This window comes from Mugil cephalus, chromosome 12 (assembly GCF_022458985.1).
Source record: "Mugil cephalus isolate CIBA_MC_2020 chromosome 12, CIBA_Mcephalus_1.1, whole genome shotgun sequence".
Taxonomy (NCBI): Eukaryota; Metazoa; Chordata; class Actinopteri; order Mugiliformes; family Mugilidae; genus Mugil; species Mugil cephalus.
This window is the reverse complement of record NC_061781.1, coordinates 21,569,735-21,595,422: the sequence shown is the minus strand read 5'-3', so window position 1 is coordinate 21,595,422 and position 25,688 is coordinate 21,569,735. Positions and strand designations below refer to the sequence as shown.

At 43.9% G+C, this 25,688-nt stretch overlaps 2 protein-coding genes across 4 annotated transcripts; one reads left to right on the top strand and one right to left on the bottom strand.

Moving 5' to 3' along the window:
- The first annotated feature begins 1,526 nt into the window (after nt 1-1,526).
- On the top strand, nt 1,527-13,385 carry ankrd50l (ankyrin repeat domain 50-like). Of its 3 annotated transcripts, none has more exons than XM_047601952.1 (5): nt 1,527-2,062; nt 2,157-2,925; nt 8,585-8,805; nt 8,931-12,489; nt 12,728-13,385. In XM_047601952.1, exons 2-4 carry the CDS (start codon nt 2,477-2,479, stop codon nt 12,476-12,478), a joined length of 4,218 nt encoding a protein of 1,405 aa, XP_047457908.1. In that variant the 5' UTR covers nt 1,527-2,062; nt 2,157-2,476; the 3' UTR covers nt 12,479-12,489; nt 12,728-13,385. The 3 variants fall into 3 exon arrangements, with proteins under 3 accessions (XP_047457908.1, XP_047457907.1, XP_047457909.1); XM_047601951.1 differs by having other exon boundaries at nt 2,152-2,925; XM_047601953.1 differs by lacking the exon at nt 1,527-2,062 and having other exon boundaries at nt 2,684-2,925; nt 8,590-8,805.
- A 5,676-nt stretch (nt 13,386-19,061) lies between these two features.
- LOC125017834 lies at nt 19,062-24,398 on the bottom strand. The gene is made up of 3 exons (XM_047601346.1): nt 24,300-24,398; nt 20,457-22,388; nt 19,062-20,368 (listed from the first exon to the last, which is right to left on the bottom strand). Exons 2-3 carry the CDS (start codon nt 22,344-22,346, stop codon nt 19,625-19,627), a joined length of 2,634 nt encoding a protein of 877 aa, XP_047457302.1. The 5' UTR covers nt 22,347-22,388; nt 24,300-24,398; the 3' UTR covers nt 19,062-19,624.
- Between the last annotated feature and the right edge of the window lie 1,290 nt (nt 24,399-25,688).

Sequence of the window (25,688 nt, the reverse complement as noted above, 5' to 3'; positions counted from 1 at the left end):
CTTAATTTTCCAGTCAATTCCCAGTGTTTGCTTCTTGCCAAACAACAGAGAATGTACTCAACATGCATGTGTCAGTCTATAGGTGGGCAGTCTGAGGACTCATTAAGGCTGAAAGGAATGCACTAGCGTACAAGAACATCAGGTGCCTTAGGTTTTTGAATTACGCCGTCACGTCACAGCTGAGTTTTCTGTATAAATATTATTTAGTGACGGCTTTAATCTATCGGAGACTTATCTGTGCTGCTGCTTGTTGCTTGTTAAGTCCCTTAATTGGACGGAGCGGCGGTGTGCAGTCTCGTCACCATGCTAACGTAGTCGCAGAAACCTTTGACATTCTTTCTCTGGATTCTTTGAAGGTTTGACTTTCTCTTTCTTCTTCTTCTTTTTTTGCACTGCATTAAATTAACTTACATCTGAAAAGCTTGTGTGGGTGGGTGTGTACAGGCTTCTGTCACAAAGCCTCAATTAAAACTGTAGTATAGTATGTCGTGTGTCACATGACTGACATGTTATGAATAGTGCACTCTGGGTTAATTAAATATACTCGGTATTACAGGGATTAAAAATGCATAGAATTTTTGATTGGTGCATGCGTAGATTGGGCAACACATCATGAAAAGTCGCTCAAAGCTAATTATACAGCTAGGTAAAAAAAAAAATATATATATGGAGGGTTTTTGCGACAGCTTGTAAAAGTACTGGATAATTACTGTTATCCCTGAAAGGCGTTTGTTGGAAATGGCTGCGGTTTTTAAAAAATGCGAAGGTGTCTTTTTCTTTTCCTTTTTTCTTTCTTTTTTTTTTTTTTTTAAAGAAAGATTCCAGGAACTTGCATCTCAGGATCAGGATTTGCATTTCCACACAAGGGCCATAGCAGAGGGAAGATTAAGCTTATTGATTCTGACTCGTTTTAGTTCAGGGGCCACACACAGCCCAATAAGATCTCACGGAGGCTGGACCACTGACACAGTAGCATTATTAGTATTAGCCTATAAATAACACGTGTAGTCCAGTTAAAGTCAGATTAAGCTGTATACATGCCGGAGAAAATCGATTTCCAATCACATTATCTGTGTCTTAATCAGATAAGGAGAACTCTGGTTTTAGTCGGAGTAACGTATTTACATGCAACTAAATTGTCCAGTTAAAGTCAGATTAAGGCAATAATCATTTTTTTTTTCACGTGCATGTAAACAAGTGTTGTGTGAAGAGCACACATCGTACTAAAACTGTGAAAACCATAAAAATTTAATTTACAAACTGCAGTTAATGTCTTGAAGGTCGTTTTTACACTTTGCAAATTAATCCCATGGGCGAGAATAAACCCTCTGGTGGACATATGTTTGACACCTGTGCTCCGGTGAAGCAAAAGCACGGCAACCTGAAGGTTCGGCAGCTATAAACTAAACAACTTGTTTGCGTTTGTGGGTTTTTTAAAAATGCACGGTGTAAAGTGTTTGTTTCTCTGACAGTCAGACTTTGATATAAAGCAGAGACATCGTTTCCTAAATTATATTGTAGAAGCTGTGAACCCAGACAGGCACAAAAGAAATGATGACTAATTAATCATTTCAAACTAAGTCAGACGGCTCCGCTTTTTAATGATAACACCAACTTATCTAGCATAATGTTTCTGTGCATGCACACCTCATGCAACACCTGTAGTTCGAGGTGTGCCCGGTGGTTGAACCTTGACCCCGAGTAACCCCTCCCACTTGTCGGCTGCAGAGTAGCTCACACTCACACGAGCCCTCCCCCTTTTCCCTCCTCCCCTCCACCTCCTCTCCTCTCGTCTCGCTCGCTGCATGTCTTGACTTGTCTAGAAACACCAGGGGAGGGTGGAGACAAAAAAAAAAAGAAAAAAACAAAACAAGAAAAACCAGAGAGCATGACAAGCTGAGAGAGAGAGAGAAGGAAGGAGGTGTGAGGTATGAGCAGAGGGAAGACGGAGAGAGAGAGCCGAGAGGGAAGAAAGAACTGCACGTTAGAGCTCTGAACTGAAAAAAAGGAGGGAAGAAGGACTGTAGCTGTAATTGGAACACAGAAGACGAGTCGGACGGGGGTGAGACACGGTGTCATTAAATCTGTGAAAATCACGCTGTCAGTTTCTGCCTTGACTCATTCCTTCTCCCTCTTTTTGATTTCTGACAGAGCAGCACCACGGCCCCACGAGGAAGCGCGGCGAGCCTCGGTAACCATGGCATTTCAAGCCATGCAGCGAAGACAGATCAAGTTGAATGAAGAAATGAGAGAGGCGCTCCTCTAGCCCGACTTTCTGCAGACTTTCCTGTTGCATCTCTAGTCCTCACAAAGGGCAGCAGGGGGGGGGAGGACAGCTGCTACGATACCGCTCACCTGATGCAACCCTTTCAGGAACTGACAGGGTGAGGAAATACCCAGGCATTGCCCGGGGCTATCACGCACAAGCTGTGAAATAAGTGGAGGAGCATGGGACGTGGAGTTGAGTTCTCCCTGGATGTCAGATCTCCAGGAGCAAATGAGTAGCAGCGGATTCGCCTGTGGCTCCAGCTTGCTCCAGGGCCGGCGTTTTTACTGCCGGGAATGGGCCCTGGACAAGCTGCGGCGCTGCCTGGATGCCCGCTCTGTGCCCGGGCAGGCGCCGGGGCTGCTGGTGACGGGGGGCCCCGGAGCCGGGAAGACGGCTTTGTGCACCGAGGCGCTGTGGCCCACCTCAAAGGCAGGACTGGCGGTTGGACTGGCACGGCGATGCCTGGCTTCCCACTTCTGCCAGAGGGAGGACCAGCGGAGTACGGTGCTGTGGAGGTTTGTCCTGGGCCTGGTGGAGCAGCTGAAGGCCTCCCCTCTCCTCTCTCCTGGGTATGAGGAGATCCTCAACAGCCCCTCTGTGTCCAAGGCTCTGGAGCCTCTCACCTGCCAAAGGGACCCTGACGACACCTTCAAAAGGTTTGTATTAAATCCGTTTGTCGTTTTCACGTGACAGTCAAACGTGAACAGGGAAGGGGAAATTTTTTTCTCGCCAAATGAGAGGGGGAGGAAAGTTGCCGAGAGGTACTGTAAGAACCGTGGAACCAGCCCAGGTGCTCGGCGTGTATGTGCACGCTCAAGCGCATGTCTCATTCCCAGCTTGACTCGGCATAATTTATGTGTGGTATCACTTTCTGTAAATGGCGATGTTGCATGAGCAGCCGAACGAGTTGCGTCCGAACGTGCCCGCGGAGACAGAAGTTTTATCTGATTCCAAAAAGAGAATGAGGGAAACCTGCTCTGCAGCTTCGTTTTAGTTGTGTAAACAGTCTCAGCAAACGACTGCTCTGACCACAAACTTTAAACCTTGTTAGAAATGAACAGTGTTATCTGGTCTGTAGTAAATCACTCAAGATTTGATGTGACACTGATGTCAACCCAACATGAATGATATGTTTTTTTTTGCCTGTAGCTGTAAATGGGAACACAACCAGTGATTATTTCCACTACTTTCAGTTTCACCGTAACTCAGACGATGTTTATTTAAACGTTGACCAGAAATGAGAAAATCTTTGTCACATTTTACCCGATGAGTGACAATTGATTTGAAGTGTCGCTGATTCATTTGCTAATTTGTAACTTTTTAACTTGATTGTGAAACGTCTTGCTTGATTAATTAGCCAGTCAGACACTGTTATCTATATCACAGACTCTTTGATGTCTGCGTATATTGATCACGTATATGTCACCTCGTTGAGTCATTCATTTTAGGTCGCTTCACGTCTGCACAGACATGAAATTGTGGTGCAGCTGCATTGTTTCTATAGACTGTATGTATGTACAAAAGCTGCTATCGCTAAAAAAGAAAGAGGCTGACTTCTGCTCATGCGTGAAGAAAAATCCTTGAAAGCTAAAAAGCCGCTGCCTTTTTTTTTTTTCTAAGTGGAGTCGATTTTCTGCAGGTGTTTAAACCGTCAGCAGTTGAAAAACCAGCTGAGAGGCTGTAAACGTGAAAACCACGTGACCGCGAGCGAAACAAACAGAAGCCCGGACAGTCGCAGGAAAAAGATGGCAGCGGCCATTCTTCCTCGTCTTATATTTATTTCTCCTCTCATAATGCGGCCCATTCACAACCCACACAATGGGCCTCCAGAGTGAATGAATGCTACAGTGTTATTTACGACACAACATCCTTTCAGGGAGAGGGGCTGGAGAAAAAAAAAAAAAAAAAGAACAAAGAGGTGAAAAATGCCTCCACTACCCCGGTGACCATCTCAGCTCCAGTCAGCGAGGTCACCCTCCTCTCCAGGGTTTTTAAACTCTCTCCCGGTGTGTTTACTCTGCGATGAGTCCGAGCCCTTGTGCGCTCCTCCTGTGTTTGCTCTCCCCTGGTGTGAAGTGCCGAGCTGGATTCCACACTCCCCTACGGACTGGCTCGCGGCCAGCAGCTGATTTCTGTTCGGAGCTCTCAGGAGGAAAAAGCGTCGACAAACTGATGAAACGTGGGCTTAAATTAGCAGAGAAAGGGCGTGTGTCGGATATGGGCCTGAAACCGGCTGCAGGCTTGTTGCTGTCAACAGATTATTAAGTCCTTATTGAACTTTTGTTGTGCCGCTTGCTCTGTCTGGAAGCTCTCTGGAGCTACACAAACAGTTATCATCATCGGGCCTGACTGCTCTATTGTCTGAGCTTATGAGGAAACACACCTAATCAGTGCGAACTGCACCTGAACTTCCTGTGTCATAACTATTAACAGAGGCATCTTGCATTGAAATGTTACTCATGGGTCTAACTTGGCCCTTTCATTTCGTTTTATTTTTCATTTTATTGCGACGTGGACAGCTCCTATTAATCAGCTGTACAAAGTGTCAGTAAATAGGGCAGCTTTAGCTAATGAGGCTGATTTTCAGTTGTAGTTCACGTCCAGGTGTGTTGTCCTAAAAATGAATTACAATACAACATATTATCAACATAGGTTCAAAGTGCAAAACTCACTAGAAGCACATGCAATTTCTCATTGAAATAAGCAGTTATTTCCTAATTTGGACAGAAAGCTAAACACCAGACAGCAACGTGTCTAAACTGCACTTGAGAAATTTCCGCCTGTTCATTAAACATTTTCATAATGTACAAAAGTTTGGACACACCTTCTAATTCAATTCAATGCGAAGGTGCGTCCAAACTTTTGACTGGTAGTGTACTTAGGGAGAGATTGGGAGGAGTCCTTATTTATTTATAGGTTATTATCCCGTCCTCAATTTGAGTTTGAACTAAAATGACTTTAAGTTCGTTCACTTTTTGATGATAATCTGCCAAAATACAGAGGACAGGATGCTTTATTTTTAATCATTTTCCACTTTATGATAAAGAAGATGAGAGAGGATCCACTTACTCACGCTTATGTAGCCATGGTTATCAAATTATCTGTCAAATTTATATTTAGGCGTAAAATAAGTGGAGGAAATGGCAAAAGCTTTTGAATTAATATCATCTGTATTATTATATCATTATATAACTGACTCCTACACCCATAGAAAGCTGCAGCAATGTCTGATTTTTTGAGTTACAAGAGATCACATTCCTTCATCGTGTCACGTTATCCTTGAATAATAAGGTTTGTTCTAACTGAGATTTGCTCCTGAACTCACCTGTTCAGGTTTACATGATGCACATTAATAAACGCCGACACTATCGGGGGGACTTGGTCGGATTGAGGTGGCCGTAATGTTGACATGCTCCGTCTCAGGAGTCCAATTAAAGCTCGGTGTCAAAGGTCTCCCGCAGACATGGCTCCACGAGTGGAGCGGAAAACCTTGAGCTACAATAAAAGGTTAATTACACTCCTCCGCAGAGTCAAGTGTGAGTCCGGTGAGGGAGTGCTGCTTCAATCAGATGACTAAAGAACGCCGCGGCACGATAAGATTAACCTAGATGCAGCTGTCATCAGGGCAGGGTGTTGATATACTTTTAACGGCAGGATATGACCGATGATAAAAGCCAAGGGAGGGCAATTAAACGATTTGTACACATTAAGGCCGGCCTAGATAAATGAGACAGCGTTGGCTGGATGACCTGAAGACTTGTCCCGGTGATGATCATAGCCTCTCCTTAATTTTTCAAAATAAATTTGACTAAAAAATAGTTTCGATTAATTATGTAAAGCCAAACCGAATACGAATCAGCTGCTTTCAGACCCTGGAGTCTGAGGATGTGCAGATATTTTGAAAATGTGCCAGGATCAGAATTAAAAAATTAGATTCATGACTTAAATATTGAATGAGTTGAATTCCTACACGAACCTTTAAACCTATTTAATAAGTGGAAGAAGCTGAAATGACTCGTGCTTTTTTTTTTTTTTTAACAGAAGAGATGGAGATGGAGACAAAATAAGCATCGCTTAAGCTATTATCATCCATCTGCTAACTAATTCAGGAATATATGCGCCCATGATGTGAGGACAGATGTGTTAATTTGTGGACGACTTAAAGGAACATCCAGTTCGTAATTTGTTTCGGTGTATATTCATACGCAGGTGGCCTCATTTCCAAAAAGTCTCATTTATTTTATGTAGAAATTTCACATCCCACTCTGTATGCATAAGTAGAGTTCAGCGTGTTAGCTGCTCATCAGGCTTCTGTTTGATTAATGCACCAGGATTCTGTATTAGTCAGAGTAAACTGAATTCTTGGTGCATTTCTGGCATCGCTGCTCAGTTCACAGCTCCACTAACCTCTTCCTAATCTTTTAAAAAAACACTTCAGAAGCTGTTTCTTCTCCTGCAGCACAGCCTTTTCTTTTATCCTGTCGAGAATTCAGCCCGAGATACAGCAGAAACGGCGCAGATTTGGTTGTTTTTTAAGGTTTTCTTTGAATCGCGTTTAAAGATAATGACTAAAGGCGACTGGACCTTGTGGTCGTTCTTAAACACAGACATTGACACTAATGACAGCACACGCAGAGACACACACCCTGTGTTTGCTGCCGGATAAATGACTTGTGTTCAGCCCTTCATACCGGGTTGGTGTCACGGGTTAATTGCTGTTTGTCACTTCTGAAACGAGGGCTCACAGACCCGGTGCGTCCTCTCTTCATAACAGTGCATCTTGTAGCTGTTTAAACATTTCAGCATAATCACTGGCGGAAGAAGCAAACAGGATTGATCATCTTGTGACAGTACAATGTTCTGCTGGGAAACCTTTGTTCCTGGTATTCATTGGTGTGGATGTTACTTAGACATGTAGCACCCACCTAGACCAGACCAGACACTCCTTGATGGCAGCAAATAACATGAAGAACAGCAGAAGGTGTTGAATATGTACAGTGAGCTGTAATGTACACAAGAGCCCGTGGCTGGGGGCCAGCTCAGGCCCCAGATGTGCAGCGGTGACCTGACCTCCAAATTCACTAGATCCCAAACTGATCAGGCATCTGTGAGATGATCCACAGTGGCTCCTCTCCTCCACCCACTTACGACGTCCTGTTGTCAGACACCACAGGACACCCTCAGATGACCCATGGGTGATGAGTCACGACTGTTTTGGAGGCACAAGAGAGACCTAACACGATATTAGGTGGTCATAATGTTATGCCAGATCGTAGTATGATGGTCCGTACCTGGAAGAAGAGGGTTTACAAATCTAGAAATAGTTTTTAGTGCAGTATGAACACAGGCTTTCGTAATAACTACAATTATTTTATCATGACATCAGTGTAGGTGCTGTTGTTGTTGTTGTACTACCAGCTCTAATAACCACCTAGAACTATCAGTTTAATCTCCACTTCCTTCATTGTCAAGTGTTTTTGTTTGGTCCAGTGGATTGAATGACTTTGTTCTCCACAGGTAACCCTTCATCTGGTCTTTAGTCCAGATTAAGGAATAAAATCCCATTTGTTATTTATACGTGTCCAACTTCTTATTCAGGTCTTGTGTTGTTCCTCTTTGTCTAATGCATTTGTTGTTTCGGATATTTTAAGGTTTATTCTGTGTGAGAGAGAATAAGAGTGTGCGTGGGTGCACAGGGTGGAGCAGAGAATTTCAGAAATTCCATTAACCTGAGTCACTGTCAGGTCAAATCAGGGTGTGGGTGCTGACTGGTACTTCCCTTTAATTGGCACTTACACTGTGATTTGCCGCCGATTTTTAATCGTTTTACTGTTTTATGATTGCGGTGCTACAGTTGAAGTTACAATATTTACAGTTGCTGTTTTGGCTGGTCACGCACAACACAGGAAGTCCACCGATACCAGTTTTTAATGTTAATATAAAAAGATATGAAAGAGTTGAGCAATGCTGGATTTTAGTTTTTGTATAACGTTGCAAACTAAACTTCAGAGCTTCTTTCTGAAAGATATGAAATCAAAATACAAACAGCAGAATCTCAACAAAACATTTCCGCGTTTGAAATAAAATTGCCTGAAGTCATGGTAAGATATCTGCTGGGATATTGATCCAAACTATTTCATTTCGTAGCTCTGACTTTATGTTTAAGGCCCCCGCTATGTCAGTTAATAAATAGAAACGGGTCACATTATTGTTCACTGTTCCTTTCCACTCCCTGATCCACCCACGATTCCTGTGGTTTTCACATCGCTGTCTTACATTTAATATCTTCCTTTGTGTGTCTGCCACTTCCTCTAGAGCAGTGCTGGGACCCCTGTTGGACCTTCCTCCTCCTGCCCAGACTCTAATGTTGGTTGTAGACTCCCTGGATGTGCAGTATGGGCCACCGGGTGAAGGAGTTGAGAACAGCGGCTCTATTGCAGAGCTCTTGGCTGCAAATCAACACCTGCTGCCCAGCTGGCTGCTGCTGGTGTGCACCGTCCGCCGCCAAAACAAGGCGGTGTGCAAGATGTTCTCAGGTATGTGAAACGTATAACTCATTGTTATTGACGGGCATTCTACCTCGTGTGGCAGCCAGACTTGGACATTCATTGACAAAAGCTGCATCAGGGTTGCTAAACACTATCTTCTATCTGTGTTGAAGGTTTTCGTAAGCTCTGCCTGGATGATTTGCGGAAGCCCCCGTCAGTCCGTGATGTACAGCAGTACATCCTTTGTCGGCTGGATGAAGATGGCGCGCTTCGCCGTCAGCTCACCCCCGACACGGCTGACATGCTGAACCTGCTGCACATCAAGAGCGGTGGCTGCTTTCTCTTCCTCGAGCGTGTCCTCGATGGTGTTGCAGCTGCGCTGGTGGGTCTGCGGGAGATCCGGGACATCCCTGGGACTCTCAATGGACTCTACCTGTGGTTGTGCCAGAGACTGTTCCCCCGTGGGCTCTTCTTCTACGTCAGGCCTCTACTCAATGTTCTCTTGGCTGCCCCAAGTCCTCTCACACCCCAGGAACTTTTCACAGCAGCCTGGACCCAGGACACGTCACTCAACTTCCAGGACTTCCAGAACAAGCTTCGAACCTTATCTCCTCTCCTGATTGATGGACCTGGGGGCACCAAACTACTTTTTCACTCCAGCTTTACCGAGTGGCTAACTGATGTTAAGTACTGCACACAGAAGTATCTGTGTAGCAGAACAGAAGGTCACAGCATGCTGGCTATGGCTCTGACTCTACAGGGAAGCCATCTGGATGTCGAGGACACTTGCCAGCTGGCCACACACTTAGTTTGCTCAGGTCATCATAAAGATAAACCCTCATTACTGGCAATGTGGATGTTGTTAGCAGACGTGCCCGCTCTTACTCCCAGCTGCAGTAGAGCCCTCTCAACATCCTTAGCTCAGCTTCCCGTTTGGGTCAGTCAGGATGTCCCTCAGCTGTTAATGAGAAGTGGACTCGTCTCTCCAGAATGTTTTCCAGACGCGGACCCAAGTGTTAGGTTGCATTGCATAGGTGAACAAAGAACAGATTTACAACATGCACTTGAAAGGGAGCTGTCAGTGAAGAAGCTCCTGGACAGTGGGGCTTCTGTGAATCAGCGTGGCGCTGCAGATGGACAGACTTTGCTTGCTAGAGCAGCCCACGAGGGCTCTGCAAATGTAGTGAAATTTCTCCTGTCACGTGGATCCGATCCATTAATAAGTGATCACCAGGGTCAAACACCGCTGACTCTGGCTTCCAAGCAGGGTCACGTCAAAGTATTGTCTCTGCTCCTGGAGTGGTCCAGCAGCCAGGACAAAGAAACTGCATGGCAGATGATGGAGCACGTTGACAATGAAGGCTGGACCGCTCTGCGCTCTGCTGCTTGGGGAGGACACAGCGAGGCCGTCCGGCTACTATTGGACGCTGGAGCGGATGTAGATGGATGTGACAGCGAGGGCCGGACCGCTCTCAGAGCTGCTGCATGGGGGGGTCATGATGAAATTGTCCTCACACTACTGGAGTACCAGGCGCAAGTTGACAAAGCCGACAGCAAGGGCCGCACACCTCTTATTGCTGCTGCCTATATGGGACACCATGAATCTGTGGAGATATTGCTGGACCATAATGCAAAAGTTGATTTAGCTGATGGAGATGGACGCACCGCTCTGTCGGTCGCCGCCCTCTGCGTCCCTACAGCTGCAGGCATTAAAGGTTTTGGAGAGGTGGCAAGTCAGTTACTAGAACATGGAGCAGATCCAGGGCACAGAGATCACGATGGAATGACACCGCTGCTCCTCGCAGCCTATGAAGGCCACGAAGAGGTAGTAGAGCTTTTGTTAGAAGCTGGTGCTGATGTTGATGAAACCGCTGGCCCCGATGGCAGTGTCACTGCTGCAGCCGCTGTTACTCCACTGCTGGCATCGGCTGCAATGGGCCACATGACGACAGTGTCGCGACTGCTTTTCTGGGGCGCAGCTGTGGACGCCATTGACTGTGAAGGGAGGACGGCGCTCTGCCTAGCAGCGGCTAGAGGCAGCGTGGAGGTTGTCCGTGCCTTGCTGGATCGAGGCCTGGATGAGAATCATAAGGACGACCTTGGCTGGACTCCACTGCACTCCGCTGCTTGTGAAGGCCACCGTGCTGTTTGTGCTGCTTTGACAGAACGAGGAAGCATGGCACGTGTAGGAGAGATGGACATTGAAGGACGCACCCCTCTTATACTGGCTGCCCAAGAAGGTCATTGGAGCACTGTCAAACTATTGTTAGACAGGCGTTCTCCTATCGACCACAGGGCATACGATGGGCATTCTGCATTAGGTGCTGCTCTCCTTGAGGGCCATGCAGATGTTGCCGAGCTGCTTATGAAGCGAGGGGCTGATACCGACGTCCGAGATGCAGAGGGACGTCCTCTGCTATACCTCCTGGTGCTGGAAGGTCGCCTTGACATGGCTACTCTCCTCACAGAGAAAGGGGGCGTGCCCCTGGAGTCTCGAGACTCTGAGGGCCGCACAGCACTTCACGTGGCCTCCTGGCAGGGATGTGTGGAGATTGTAAACCTACTGTTAAAACATGGGGCAAACCCCAATGCACAAGATACAGAGGGTAGACCACCGCTGCATTCAGTAGCTTGGACAGGACATGCTAAAGTAGGACATCGTCTCCTTGAGGCCAGTGGTGTCAATATAAATCTAGCTTGCCACCAGGGGGCAACGGCTCTGAGCATTGCTGCCCAGGAGGGACATTCTAACATTGTGGCAATGCTTCTGGAAAGGGGGGCAAATCCAAATCACATGGATAAATATGGCCGTAGTCCAGTGAAAGTGGCTGGGAAGCACGGACACTTTAACATAATCAGACTCTTGGAGAGCTATGGGGCCAAGCCTTACTTAGGGATGTTGCCCAAGTCTAGTACCACATCACCTGCGAAACCCAACAAGAGTCTGTCCTCAGTGATTTCAGACTGTAATGGAGATGAATTAACAGCTGCTACCTCCTCCTCTTCGGTTTCGTCTCCGGGCTCCACTGCAGAACGATTCCACTCCATGCAGAGCTCCCAGACCTCCTCTACCTGCCACTCACTTGCCACAGTGCAGACAGTTCCAGCTGACAGCCTCAGCTTTATTCAGCAGATCCAACAGCACTCTCTGCCTCGCAGTCGTAGCCGCCCCTCCACCCTTCCTCCACCGGGGAGCTCAGGCATGGGCAGCCTGCACGGAAGTTGCCAGAGGCACCCCAACGGCAGCCCTCTGGCTACCGTTTGCGCAGTCACGGCCATGGTGCACAACTGCGACCTGTCCCAGAAAGGCTTGTCGCCCGGACTTGAATATAATGACAAAATGAACAAGCAAAATTCAAACTTGATAAAAGCCGACAAGACCCCTTACACTGGTGGCAAATGGCACTCAGTCATGGCTTCACTTGGAATAACACCAGGTCAAGACAGTCCCCTGGGTGCTAAAAACAGGGAGAACCCTCCTCTGGGCTATCCTTATAGATTACAGAGCCCACTTCAAGGAGAGGACTGGGATTCTGTACCCCAGAAGAACATTTTGTCACCTGTTTGCTACAGTTTTTCCCCAGCTTGTAGTGCCTTGCCGGAGGATGTTATGGCCACTATGACCACCACAGACCCACAGCTTCATCTCAAACAGGCCATCAAACTGCAGTTTGAGGGACCCACCAGTGCAGCCTTATACAAGCGAGAGACACCCCTGTGACTGGTACTCTAGTAAGTGACCCACATTAACTATTGCATCACATGTTCATGTTTGTTTTATAATTTTAAATTAACATATTTAAATGTATTTATTATTGTAGAAAAATACTTGACAGAATATTTGATAAATTCACTAAACTGGTTGGAGCCCAGATTTTTTTTTATTGGTAGGAGTCAAAACAAAAGTAGTCTTCAGTGACATGCATTCAAAGCTTTGACATAAATTTCAATGACACCTTCTTTGTTTTAGGTGGAGTTGGACGTTTCTGGTTCGAAGAGGAAGAGGACGTTTACTCAGATGACGTTCAAGTTCTTCATCCTCGTCAGAAACCCAGAGGAAGAACAGAGTGAATGACTTTAGAGCTCATGGTTTCAGTTGCGTGTGCTGAGCAGAGCTCTCACAGGCACGATCCTGCTGATTTATTTAAGGCGTAACGTTTAATTGTGTTCATTTTTAACTTGATCCTTGATAAGCATCAGTGACGAAAAGGCATTTTGTTTCGCTGTAAAAAATCCCTTTCGGGGTGTAAACACTCTTTTAAGCTTGTGGCCTTGATCTTTGTTGAAGCCTTTGATATTTATTATATACCCGCCTCCATCCCTGTAGCTGGTCCATAGCTAACAACCAAAATAGTCTGCAGAAATGTTAGCCTACTGAAGCTTGACCCTGTGCAGGTTTATGATGCAGTGCAAACTATAAAACACAGCCAAGTTTACTGAGTCAACTTGGCTCGCTCACAGTGTGTCTATGAGCAAGCAGGAAGGAAAATGAAAATTGGACCATATAAACTGAGGGCGTATATGGGAGGATTGGCCTAAAGAAATGTCTAGTTTTTGATCATTTTTCATTGTATTAATATTTAATTACATTCATTGATTAAAATGGCAATCGGTGCTATGATATTGTCTACCTCTGCTCTGCGTGGTTATTTGATAATGCGCCCAAGTGTGTTCTGTACTTACTTTTCATGCACTTTAAAACTAAATGTCACGGGTAGCTTCTGATGTGGCTGCATCATGCAGAGATCAAAGCATGGAAGCAGGTTGATGTTGGCCACCTGGGAATATAATCCCCAAAGTTTAGGGACAGAACTCTGCAGATAGATCTAGTGGTGGTACGTCCTTCATTTTTATTGCTTTGTTGTTTCTTAAATTTATAGGAAACGCATTTCCAAAAGTTTTGAGGTCACTATAAAATTTGTCAAACATTTGCCTAGACGAATAAAAGCTTCAACATGTCGGGAAACTAAAATACTGATCAATGCTGCACGGCAGCTTCAACAGTCAGTTTTATATTTGACATGACCTCGGCTTCTTTGCCACCTGTGTGATGACATTTTGCATTTCAGTGCAAGAAGCCCAAGCCTCCTTTCAGCATGCTCTTGCACCACTTACACTGTAATTCAGTGTGTTCAGAGGGTTATTTTAGCCTCTTTCTGTTTCATTCACTGTGTTCTGTCCTTGAACTTGGCAAATGGTAGTTTGTAGCTGCATTTTTAGTTTAGACCAGCGGTCTTCAACGTTTCTCAGGCCGAGGATCCCAAACTGTTGGAGAGATTAAGCAGGGACCCCCTAGTTAACCTGTATGTGCTCTATATTAAACTCAGCCTAGTGCTGTTTATAAATCAATCAAATATTCATTATTTTATTTCAAACATGTGCAACAGTAGGGTGGCCGTGCAACTGGTGGAAACATAAACATACCTACATAACATAGCTAAATTATTTAACCATAGCTAAATTATTGACAGTTTTAGGATTAAACGTTATATGTAGTTAAATATAGGAGGGTCACCAGTCATTTTGGCCTCAGTAGTTGGCTGATGGGAGTGAGCTGCACTGGTAGCTTCTCTCGTGCTAATATTTCACCTGGGGACTGAAGAGGCTCTCGACCAATTGCGGGGAACCTGACAGAAGCAGGAGGCTTAGATTGACAGGCCTGGGCTAGTGTGGCGCTCTGTGTGAAGCGGTGTGCTGTTGAGACAGCTCCTGTACCACTGAATGAATAACAACATCTTCTGTTTCCATTCATCTAAACAGATATATCTAAAAATATGTTGCATTTGTGTTCATGTGTATTTAGAAAGATTTACCGTTTATTTAAGATTCAAGATACATTTAGATTTTTTTTTTTTTTTCGTAATTTTGTGGGGGACAATAAAAAATACATATATATAAAAAAGTGCAATCAACCAAAGAACATAGAACTCAACTGTCCCTGAAAATTCTAATCCTGAACGCACAACTCTCCATGTGAGAAAACTGAAAAAGACACAATAGTGTTTTCCAAAATAGAAACGTTTCCCCACTTCAGATTTTTTTTTTTTTTTTTTCCACTTTGCAGAGCGCTTGGAAAAAGCCTCTCAGGGGTGGAAAATGCCAGCTGCAGAAAACAATATTCTTTGAAATCACACAGTGATAAGTGCACAGGCTCGGAGTTTATTTTAGAGCCAAAGTCGGCGCCGTCACCAAGGTGACTGATGAGATATGTGTTTAGATGCTGTGTGTTTGTTTGTAGGCAAGTCACACTACTCCAAGTTGTGCTGACAGCTGTGTTACGGCTCTTCTGAGGATGCGAATGAAAGGTCAGCGCTGGCTTTCAACAGCTGTAATGTGTGGTAAGTAAACAAGCAACTCGTTTTGAAAATGTGTTCGTGTGACATTTGTGGAAAGGATCAAATGCACTCGTTGGTAAAAAAAAGCAGGTGAAACTCATCGGCATCTTCAGTGATCGCATCGATTTAATGAATAGGTAAAACAATCCATCAGCGAGGGTTAAGTTGATGGTAAAAAAACAAAAACACAAAGAAAGAACAAAAGAAATTGCCAGTTAGGTAATACAGTATTTGCTTGGCAGCAATGCAGTATCTAGTAATTTTGTGTTGGTGTCTTGTGCGTAGGAGCCCGACAATTTCCATAATTCCTCCACAGCTCAAGTGTAAATTGAAGAAACTGCAGTAATGAATGCAATGAACACAAGTTATGTGAATCTCATTTAAAAATATATAAATGTTTAACTTTAACAGTTTTTCTTGGTATCTTTTTTTTTTTTATGTGTTTTCTCCGGTTGCTGCAACTGTCTTCAAGTGGTGTTACAGTTAGGGGTGAGCTAAGAGAGAAACTGTTGGATGACAGGATGCCCTACTGGTTAGGAAACGAGAAGAGTCTCTGACTGGAGAACAATGGAGAAACAGGATAGTTCATCAGCGAGGAAACAGCTGATGGGAAACAGGTGGAGCTGCAGAAAGGGGAAACAGGAAGACTTATTCTGCAGGAGAAGGAGCTGCAGCATGCAGAGAGAAAAGAGGAAATTACAACCGACTTTAAAGGTTCGCTTAGTAAAATGTGTCTCTTTAGTAGCATCTAGTGGCAGTGGCAGGAACATACTGCACTGCTTGAACAGCGTGCATAGCCTTAGAGTGAGGGGTATTCAGTCCACCTGCAGAAAACTGGCTCAGGTGAGATTTACACGGTGCTCGCAGCAAGATTAAATTAGCATGAAATGCAATGTGTGTATTTATTTCAAAATGTTCTGACACAGTTTCATAATGTTAGTAAATGTCAGCTCTGCAGCATTTCTCATTAACATGATACTGTGTTTACTTAATCACAAACATTAGCTTGCTGGCTTACTAGGGGGCTACATCAAAATATGGATTCCCTGTCCACCAAACAGAGCGGGTAATTCCAGTAAATAGACAGAGCCACTAGCTAGCTTAGCTGCTGCGCAGAAAATGCTCAAAGCCAGGGATAGATGTTAGGATTTGGAGCATATCCAGGAATTATCTGTTGGATACCCCCATTTAAAACATGCCCCCCGCTAGAGGACGTCAGTTATTATGTTTAAAGGATAATTAATATTAATACTGCTATCATGACCTTAAAAAGGGACCAAGATAACACCTGAAATACAAGAAAAACTTTTATCGTTCCAAGGGAGCTACTGTTATTTACTACTCAGTGGGCCATGGTGTTCAAATAAAGCCAGGTCAGGCACCACATCTGTCCTTTGCATTGAAAAGAGGAGGATTTTGAGTTTAAATGCGCACAAGGTCAGGACTACAGAGTGGGTGCCTGAGGGTGAACAGGCTGATGGGCCGAGTCATAGGTGCAAACATCATTTAGCATTCAGCACATATCCTGCTGAGCCAACTTTACCTTGTCCTTAAAAGTAACAATAAGAATAAAAGTAAAGGTTTGATTTAGAGGAGGGGTGGCACCTTGTTTTGGCATTGATATCTATACCATTCAAATAGATCAAGAAATAGTGGAAAGCAATATACTGGGAAAAAGTACAAATCAGCTGTAATCGGACGTTTCATTCACTTTTGCTATGAGAGAAGTGTCAGGATAAAAATGGCTCATGTTATTAATCTTCGAGTGTAAGGGTGACATCACTGAGACATTTTCGGGTACAACTGGACACCATGACCGCACAAAACCACTGAATGTCACGCAGGGAGTACATGATGTATTGCAGCGGGAGTGAATGTCGTGCTGTGCTGAGCAATCATGACACATTTTAAAGCTACGAAGCCAACGTCTAGAGGAGAGCGCCGACTGACAGCTGGAAGGGGCGGGGTGTTTCATCCGTGGAGAGGTTGCCGTTAGTTTCTCAGATGTGCAAGACATAGGCTTAAGAGTGCAAACAAAGCCCTTATTATCCTTTGTACTTTGCAACAGATATGAGTAAGTGGGCGTCGGCCCCAGAGCGAGATCTTTCTGCGTGCGAGTTATTAATTCTCATGAGCATAACAATTTAAATTGCTATGGTGCAACTCTTGAAAGTAATTAGATTTCATTTGTAGCTTAATCTGTTGATGCGATTATTCATGAACGGAGACTGTATAATTTTTACCTTCTCTAAAAGGAGCCTGAAATATAATTTGTCATGGCAAATTCCTACAATAGAAAATGTGAATTGTTTAACTAGTTTTGACTCCACCATTGTATTTCATGTAAGGCTTATAATTTTACCGACACTCCAGATAATAAGACTCGATAATATCAGGATGTACTAGATTATTTTGAGAGGGAAAAGGATCACAACTGACAAGATATGCAGATGCATTTTTTATTATTACTGTTAGCATGCAAGACATTTCAGGAATAAACATGTATAGTCATTAAAACAAAATTAATGATGCCAACTTTTAGAATAATGGCTCACACCCACAGCTGGATGCCTTCCAAGATATTGTCTTATATAGCCACGACAAGATATTTGTCATGGCTTATGATGAGCGCATGAACGCTTCGGGCCATTTTGAATGAAATCCAAGAAAAACAAGAAGATAAATTGTGGTAAAGTATAAGGTACAAATTTCACCCCACAAATCCCAATGAATTAAACACTCAGCACTCTGCCTTGTGTAAATATTCTGAATGACTTCACACCTCTGCATGTTCCCAAATAAGAGACGGCTGCCTGAATGAAACGTGTGCTATAAACAGACACGTCTCACAAAAGAAAATGTGGACGGCAGTTTTCTACCACCGCTGATTATTCACCCACATGTAAATCGTGGCATTGGCGCATCTACAGAATTTACATTTCAGGAAGAGGAGAGTGGGAGGACTGTAAAAAAAAAAAAAAAAAAAAGTCTCACTCATCAGTCAAGATCACCAACAGCATGAAAAAATTGTAGAATTTGTAGGAATTAATTATTGACTCCAGTTGTGACGAAACATCAAAAACCTTCCTCTCTGAACACATCATCAATGCCACACTGGAAAGGAAAGTGATTCAAGACCCTTCACTTGAAAGTTTCTTGTGTGAGTTATTGAACTCTAATCTACAAACTGCTGTCATCAAACAAACAGCAATTTTAGTTGAACCCAAACACTTAAGAGCAGCTAAACAAAATCAGACTAATATGATGCAATGAGCTGCGAATCATAGCACTGGCCTTTTGAGGATGAATGAAAAGCTTGTTAATCTAGACAAACTCTTAAAGTATAGCTGGGCCAGATGACATTTACAGAATTGTACGTGCAATTCAGCTATAAATTGAGATTTCAGAAGAACTCTTTGCCTGGTTTTCTTTAAGCATTGTACATCTTTTTTTTTTTTTTTTTTTAAACTAAATGTTTGTATTATTACAACTAAAAACAACAAAAAGGAGCAATTTGAAAACAGTCAGGTCATCATAACAATCAGGAAGTTTACCAGTAAATAAATAATCATTGTAAACATAATTTTTAACCTCCTATGACCCGAGCTTTATTTGGTATGTTTTTTTTTTTAATTTGTCCGTGGTATTTGGGATTAGTAGGACCTAAAAGGTATAAAAACAAGGATCATCTTTGAACAGGAAGTAGTAGTTTTTGAAAAAAACAATGTCCTCATATGTGGACACTGGGATTATTTCATTATTTATATTATAAAGAAGAAAATATAAAACTGTTCATTTTAATACCTGAACATGGCTGAACAAAGACAGAATTGCAAACAATGAAGTCCCAACGTCCTCAAACAAGTACTTACTAATTAGCATAAATTGCTAATTTGTCAAACGTCATATCAAACTAGAAACATTAGCATAAATAAATACGTTTTAACCTTTGCTACCACTAGATGGCAGTCTAAATTGTCCACTAATGAGGACAATGGGTCTAAATGACGCAGAATGAGCTGCAATAAAACCTAATACTTAACGTCCCCATATGAGGATGCAGGGTCCGAGAATGTTAATTAAAATAAAGTCAAAACATCAACATTACTTCAGGTTGTAGTGTGACATCCAGTTTTTCCAATTTTCTTCTCATTTTTCGGTTGCATATATTAGAGAAAATGTCATTTGTTCCATACCATGAATTTCCTGAATTATTCCTTTTGCCATTTGATGATTGTTGGAGGTTCTTTATTCAGACATTTTTTAGTCATAGCTTTTTTTACCACCAGTCAGTAATATCTGCAATAAGTATCTCTCCCCTTTCTTTAGCCCCCTGGTAAATTTCCTAAATATATAACATTGAAAGTAAAATGAATCTATGTTCTAATGATGGATCTGATTGTTGGCATAACGTCCATCCAGTAAATAGAGATAACAGGACAATGCCAGAATATGTGGAAATGACCTGCACAGTCATGCTCAGGTTGGTTGTTTATAAGCATTGTACCTCTTTAAATGTCACACCACTCTTTCTAGTCCTGGGGCGCTTTGTACTGGTATATCTTAATGCAATGATGCATGCTGTCTGACACAGCCAGTTGGCCCCCAGGTAGGAGGGTCAAGCCACGTGGACTACTCAAACCCTCATTTATTATAGGCCAACCCACTCCATGTGCTGTGTATAACAGGACCCTGTGCTGCTCGCCCCAGTCTGCTACCAGTACATTACCATCTTTATCTATGCATATTCCCCACGGACAAGCCAGGACCGGTCCCATACCCGCACATACGCCCAGAACCCTCACTGTGTTCCAGCCTGGCTCCAGCACTTTAATGCAAGGCACACGGCCTGTTTCATTGCCCCTTTCAGACACAGCTATCATGCCTGAGCTCAAACAAGCCGCCACTAAATAGGGCCGGTGGAATCCGGTCACCACTGTGCGTTCAAGACGGGAGCCTGTCTTAGGGTCAAGCTTTAGAGCAATAAGGGTACCTTTCCGGATATCTGCTACCAAGAACTCATCCAGCCTGGTCACAGTCACGCCCCGGGGAGCTTCTAATTCATCTTTTGCAGAGCTCAAGCCTGATCCTCCGTAGGTCTGGAGCAGGCGGCCATGCCGGCTGAACACGAGCAGGGCTCTTTCTGCAGCACAGCTTAGGGCAATCAGACCCTTAGCATTGACAGCAATGTCAAAGTAGTTCCGACATCGTCTCGCAGAGCCGTCAGCAGATGAGGAGGTCACTTGTTGGAGGACATTTCCCCGAGGGTCAGTCACCTGTTTCAAAATTCAAACTTAATTGACAACTTATTTTTTGTATTTTACTCATACTGTACATGTTAAAGACATTTAACATAACACCTACCTGAACGCGTGCATTGCCACAGTCCACTATAAACAGCTGTCCCTGTGGTGTGGCATGGATACCACTTGGCAGGGTAAGATCAGCCCGACCGGAACCTTGCTTCCCAAACTGAACAATGGGATGAATGCCTCCGGGGTTTAATACTCTGAAGGACGGATCACCCTCCTCCTCTAACTCCAACAGTGCTGGCTCTCCTCTGCCTCTCTTTGCCTCTTGAGAGGAGCAACCTATGACAGACATGGATAAGGACCTAGCCACAAGGGGTTGTTTTGATCCAGCCTCTGCGACTTTCTTCTGTGGTTGGTGACTTCTATAGGCAGGGTACAAGAGGGTCTGCCCCATATCAGAGACTCTAGGTCCCCTACTGAGAACTGGTGAAGCTGGGGTGGAGCTCGACGTGGAATTTAAGTCGCTACGCTTAACCCTCCACACTCCGCTGATCAATGGACGTGTCTTGGGTGTCAAGTCTACTGCAGACTTTGATAAGCGGCAGCTGTTCAAAGGGCTTTTGGTCACCTTCTGGTCATGAGACGGGCTAACAATGAAAGTGTAGCTGGAGTCGAGGCTGTCTGTTGGGGACGGTGCTCGACCAGAGTCGCCAAGCGTCCCTAGAGAGTGTTCATCAGAGGACTGACTGAGGCAAGAGTGAGGTCGGCCCCTGCAGGTGAGGTCTAAGCAACTTTGACTGGCCACCGAGTCTCTTGGATTCATTCTGGGGGATGTTAAGCCACCGCTGCCATACCTAAACTGTCTACTATTGGAGTCTTGACTCACTTTTCCTTTATCTCCATCCTGACTGTCTAAACTGAAGCAGTGACTGAGCTTAAGATGCTCCCGTCTTCGTTCAGGTGAAGGGGACGGCTTCCGATTAGAGGCTGCAGGGAGTAATTTCCTCTGATTCCTGGGAGAGTACTGTTTTCCATTACCATTCATACTGTACACCAGGTCTTTCTCTTCATTGTCAATGTTTTTAAGTACCGTAGGGACAGCCAGAAATACGTCTTCCCCCTGTGGCTGAAAGGAGTCCATCTCATCATCCTGGAATGACTCCCAGTCAGACTGTTCACACTTTGGAAGCCAGCGAGATATCTTTGCAGAGGAGAGCCTTTGTTCTTCTTCCGATTCTAGCTCACTCCTGTTGGAGAGGCTGATCTTTCTGAGAACCCTGCCTGTTGGTGATGTCCAACCCTGTCCCATCTCACTTCCAGAACCTTGATGGTTTGTATCCTCACACTGAATCTCCTGTGAGTGGAGTGCACACGGCTGTCCCTTCGGCCCACAGCCTCCAGCATTCAAGCAGAGACTTTGTTCTTGCACTCTGATGTCTCCAAAGGCGACAGCATTAGGTTGGGAGCTGGGTTTGAAGTTCACTTTCTTTAGGGAAACGGAGACTTCCCAGGGTTGTAGGAACTCTACGACTTCCTTATGCAGTGGGTTTTGGTTTGGACCACTTTCACTCAGAACTGACCCACCCAGGTTCTGAATCCTTTGCTGAAGTTGAGCCAGTTTACGGATCCTTTGGTCCAACAGGGACTGGCTGACTCTGGCTGCTGCCATGTTCTCTCTTTGGACCTGCTCCAGACGCTGCTGAGTGTCTCGATGGTCCTGCTCCACCCTCTCCAGCAGGCGCCTTTCTTCTCTGCGTGCTCCCAGGATGGCTCGCTCTACTCCCCGCTTCACGGATTCAGTCTCGGTGGCGTGACGCTCCTGTAGCCGGCACAGCTCTGCCTCTGCCTGGGCAAGGTCGCGCTGTGCCTGTGTCACCCAGCATGGAGGGGACTGAGGCAGGAGAGCAGCTGAGAGACCATCTGAGTGGCAATCGGGACTTGGGCTGTGGACTGGGATTGGGGAGGTGGGGTTGCTCCCTGAAGGACTTCTGGCAAACATCATGAATGGATTTATAGTTTGTTTTCTAGCATTCACTTTGAGTTCCTGCAGAAAGACAAAGGGGATAATTAAATCTTTCATGTAATAAATGTGAAATGCTTTGTCATTAATTAAGATTATAATGAGATTGTTACTGTTTCCAAGCAAAAAACTCCTTTATGCAAGTTCTTTCTCTGCAAGCAGACATGTTGGCTTGCAGAAAGAACTTGCACAGGGCAGCGACGAAAGTTTCAAGTTTCGCACTGAGAAATCTATTAGCAATTCAAAAGTCAGCAGACAGCCACAAGCATCCAGAGTGAGTACAAGAGTGGGAGGTAAGGAGACAGCCCAAGTGTCAATAGAACAATACATCTCAAACTCCCCAGTTCTGTGAATAGACCCCGCTTTGATATTTTATTCATGAGCTGAACAAAGTAATGCAGAGAAACGTGCTGAAAGATATCTGCCTGTCCTGTGTGTGATGTGTTGTCATAATACTGGAAACTCCAGGGAGCCATCATATGATAAACAGCAAGTAGCGTTTAAAGTGAGCGAATATTAGAAAATCTGTGGCCCCAAACCATACTTTTTCCCCCATATATACATACAGTATGAACGATAAGTTTATATTTTACATAAAAAACAAAAACTATTGAATCAGGCTTTTAGCAGTGTTTGCGGACATATAAGATCCTCTGGTGAATTTAGTCTGAAATGAATAAAACAGAGACTCAAATTGTTGTATAATTGAAAGCAGCATGAACACAAAGAACAAGCGAAGTGGAAAGAAAGTTCATGGGCAATTAAAAGTCTTTATTATCAGCTGGAAAATGCTCAGATGTTTTCATTTTACTTTAAAGTTTGCACTTTAAATTAAAATGCACTTTTGAGGATTGCAAAACTCTGCAGACAATATTAATCATAATTAATTACATGTATGGCCAGTGTTAGTAGTTAAACAGGAGATTATAGGATATGAGGTCAGCTGTATGCAGTTAATATTAATGCTACTGACTTATTACTTTAAGACCACAGACCTCCACAAAAAAAAAACATGAATCATAAAAGTGAATGAACTGTAGGTTATTTTTAAGATCTACTCCATGAACCATCCAATTTATGTTGTTGTTGGCTTTTGGCTCGAAAGGGAATTTTTCGTCGTGTCACAACAAAGTACTGAATATGACCAGCCTTATCCAGCCAAGAGGAGAAAATGAGGAATTGCACCTGTCCATCAGATAATGCAGGTTTGAATTAAAGGGGCCTTTAATAGTAGGTGTTGATGCTGATTGTACTTGAATGAGTGTGTGATTTGCACTGACTGTATGGATGCTTTAACCATTGAGTAGCCTACTGTAAGTCTGCTTGTTGCGATACAAGTTACCTAACACATTAATAATTTAATAATCTGAAAGTAATACTGTTTATATAAGAACAACACTGTTTATAAATGACTAACAGGGAGCTTCTAGTTAGAGTTATTTAGGCGCAGCTACTTAATTAGGAAGTTGTTCCGGAGCCACTGTCTCTGAAGTTATTTGATGTTTTAGAAAGTTAACAGGTGTAGCTCAGGCACCCATCTGTTGGTGTCTCTGACCCTGTTTCTCACATTACCAAACTACATTATAGATGAGGGAGGCTCAGTTACTCATCTTCTGTGAGTGCTGCATCACATTAAGAATATTTGTTGAGGAAAAACACTGTTGTTAATGCAAAAAGTAAGAGCTCAGCGTTTGATATGATTAAAATAAAAGTTATCTTTTCTTGTGCACAAAAACTAAATATTGAATCAAATAATTCTCAAATTGTACTTTATAATCCGTTATCTGTTGCCACTTATCCTGCAGGAGGTTGCAGGCGGCTGGGGGGGTTATCCCAGTCAGCACTGGGTGAAAGTTGAGGAACAGTCCACATCTACAGTCGGTTTAGAAATGAACCTAACATGCACATCTCTAGAATACACCACACTTGTCTTACCTGTAGTCAGGTGCAAGCGCTGCTACCACCCCATGCTCCACTCTTCTTCATCGCATCCCTCCACTCCTTCACTCCTTGACTCATCGTGCCTCCGTCGCGCCTCAGTTTGGCTGTTGCTAGGACACGGCCAAGTCGACTCCAGTTTCCCCTGTATGCAAACTCAGAAGTGTGCGCATCCACACTTGACATTTGTCTTGGTTGTCAAGCTGTTTATTCTGCACTTCGCTTGGACTCACGCTGTGTGTTTTAGAAAAGCATCAGAGTGGAGAGTAAATCCATTAACAGGCTGCGGCTTCAGGAGGAAGCGTGTCTGTGTCACGTACTGTAGATGTGTTATGTGATGTAAAAGCAGGGCAGTGTTGCTGAGATGATGGTTGGTAATAGGTTTACTTTGACGTGTGGCATTAAACATTGATATCTGGGGTTGGTATCGTGCTGTGTTCTGGGTGTGAGCCAGTTCTTTCTGCATGGACTCTCTAGGCTTCTGCTTCTGTGACGGTGACAGGCAACTAAATATTTATAGTGTTGGCCGATGCATTAATAAAGAATGAACAAATATTCACAATTAAGGGGCTGGAACTAATCAATTTGGAGTTGTTTTGGTAAATTTGTATCAAATGTTCCTTTTTTTTGTTAATGATTCTTCTAGTAGTTAGTGGGTGGAACGTAATAAGAGTCATTGTCTGAATAGAAATACAAAATAGTTTAAATTAAAATGATATAAAACAAAGAACTGCTGCATTTAATCTCATGGTGCAGGAACAGCTAATTATAAGTGCTCTAAAATGGTAAAATGTTGAATTTCTAGTTATTGTAACTAATTAACTCACAGCTCTAAGCATTAACCCACATACACCAATCAGGCATAACATTATGACCACCTTCCGAATATTGTGTAGGTTTCCCTTGTGCATCCAAAACGGATTAGACTCATCAGAGAATGGGACATGGGTTTTCTGAAGTTGCCTGGAAACAGGATTTTGTTAGTGGGGTTCCTATGGATTAAGGGGAGGGGCCTGTTTTTCATGTTTTTTTTTGAGTTGTTCCTAAACTTTTTGTGTCTGTGTCAGGCTACATCCTGCTGGGGATGTCTGCTGACGTCAGGGAGTGTCGTTGCTATGGTATCACGATCAATGTTATTAACTTCTCCTGTCAGTGGTTTTAATGTTGTGGCTCATCAGTGTAAACAGGGCACTCCAAAAAAAAAAACTGAAATACCAGCCTGCTGCTCCAGCCTCGAAAAGGATAAATAATGAATGAACGCTGCTTAGTATTTGTGCGATGAATGCTGATGTTGGCATGTTTACTCGCTATGAGCGGCCTCAGTGCAACGCGAGGCCCCAGAAACTCGAGGTCTCACTACATAATGACATACATAATGACCCACCG

Bases quoted from the DNA above. Each gene is read 5' to 3' on its own strand.
- ankrd50l (XM_047601952.1), top strand. From the start codon at position 2,477: ATGTCAGATCTCCAGGAGCAAATGAGTAGCAGCGGATTCGCCTGTGGC. The intron at 2,926-8,584 runs GTTTGTATTAAA...CACTTCCTCTAG, and splicing joins CCTGACGACACCTTCAAAAG to AGCAGTGCTGGGACCCCTGT. The intron at 8,806-8,930 runs GTATGTGAAACG...TCTGTGTTGAAG, and splicing joins GGTGTGCAAGATGTTCTCAG to GTTTTCGTAAGCTCTGCCTG.
- LOC125017834 (XM_047601346.1), bottom strand. From the start codon at position 22,346: ATGATGTTTGCCAGAAGTCCTTCAGGGAGCAACCCCACCTCCCCAATC. The intron at 20,369-20,456 runs GTAGGTGTTATG...ATTTTGAAACAG, and splicing joins GTGGCAATGCACGCGTTCAG to GTGACTGACCCTCGGGGAAA.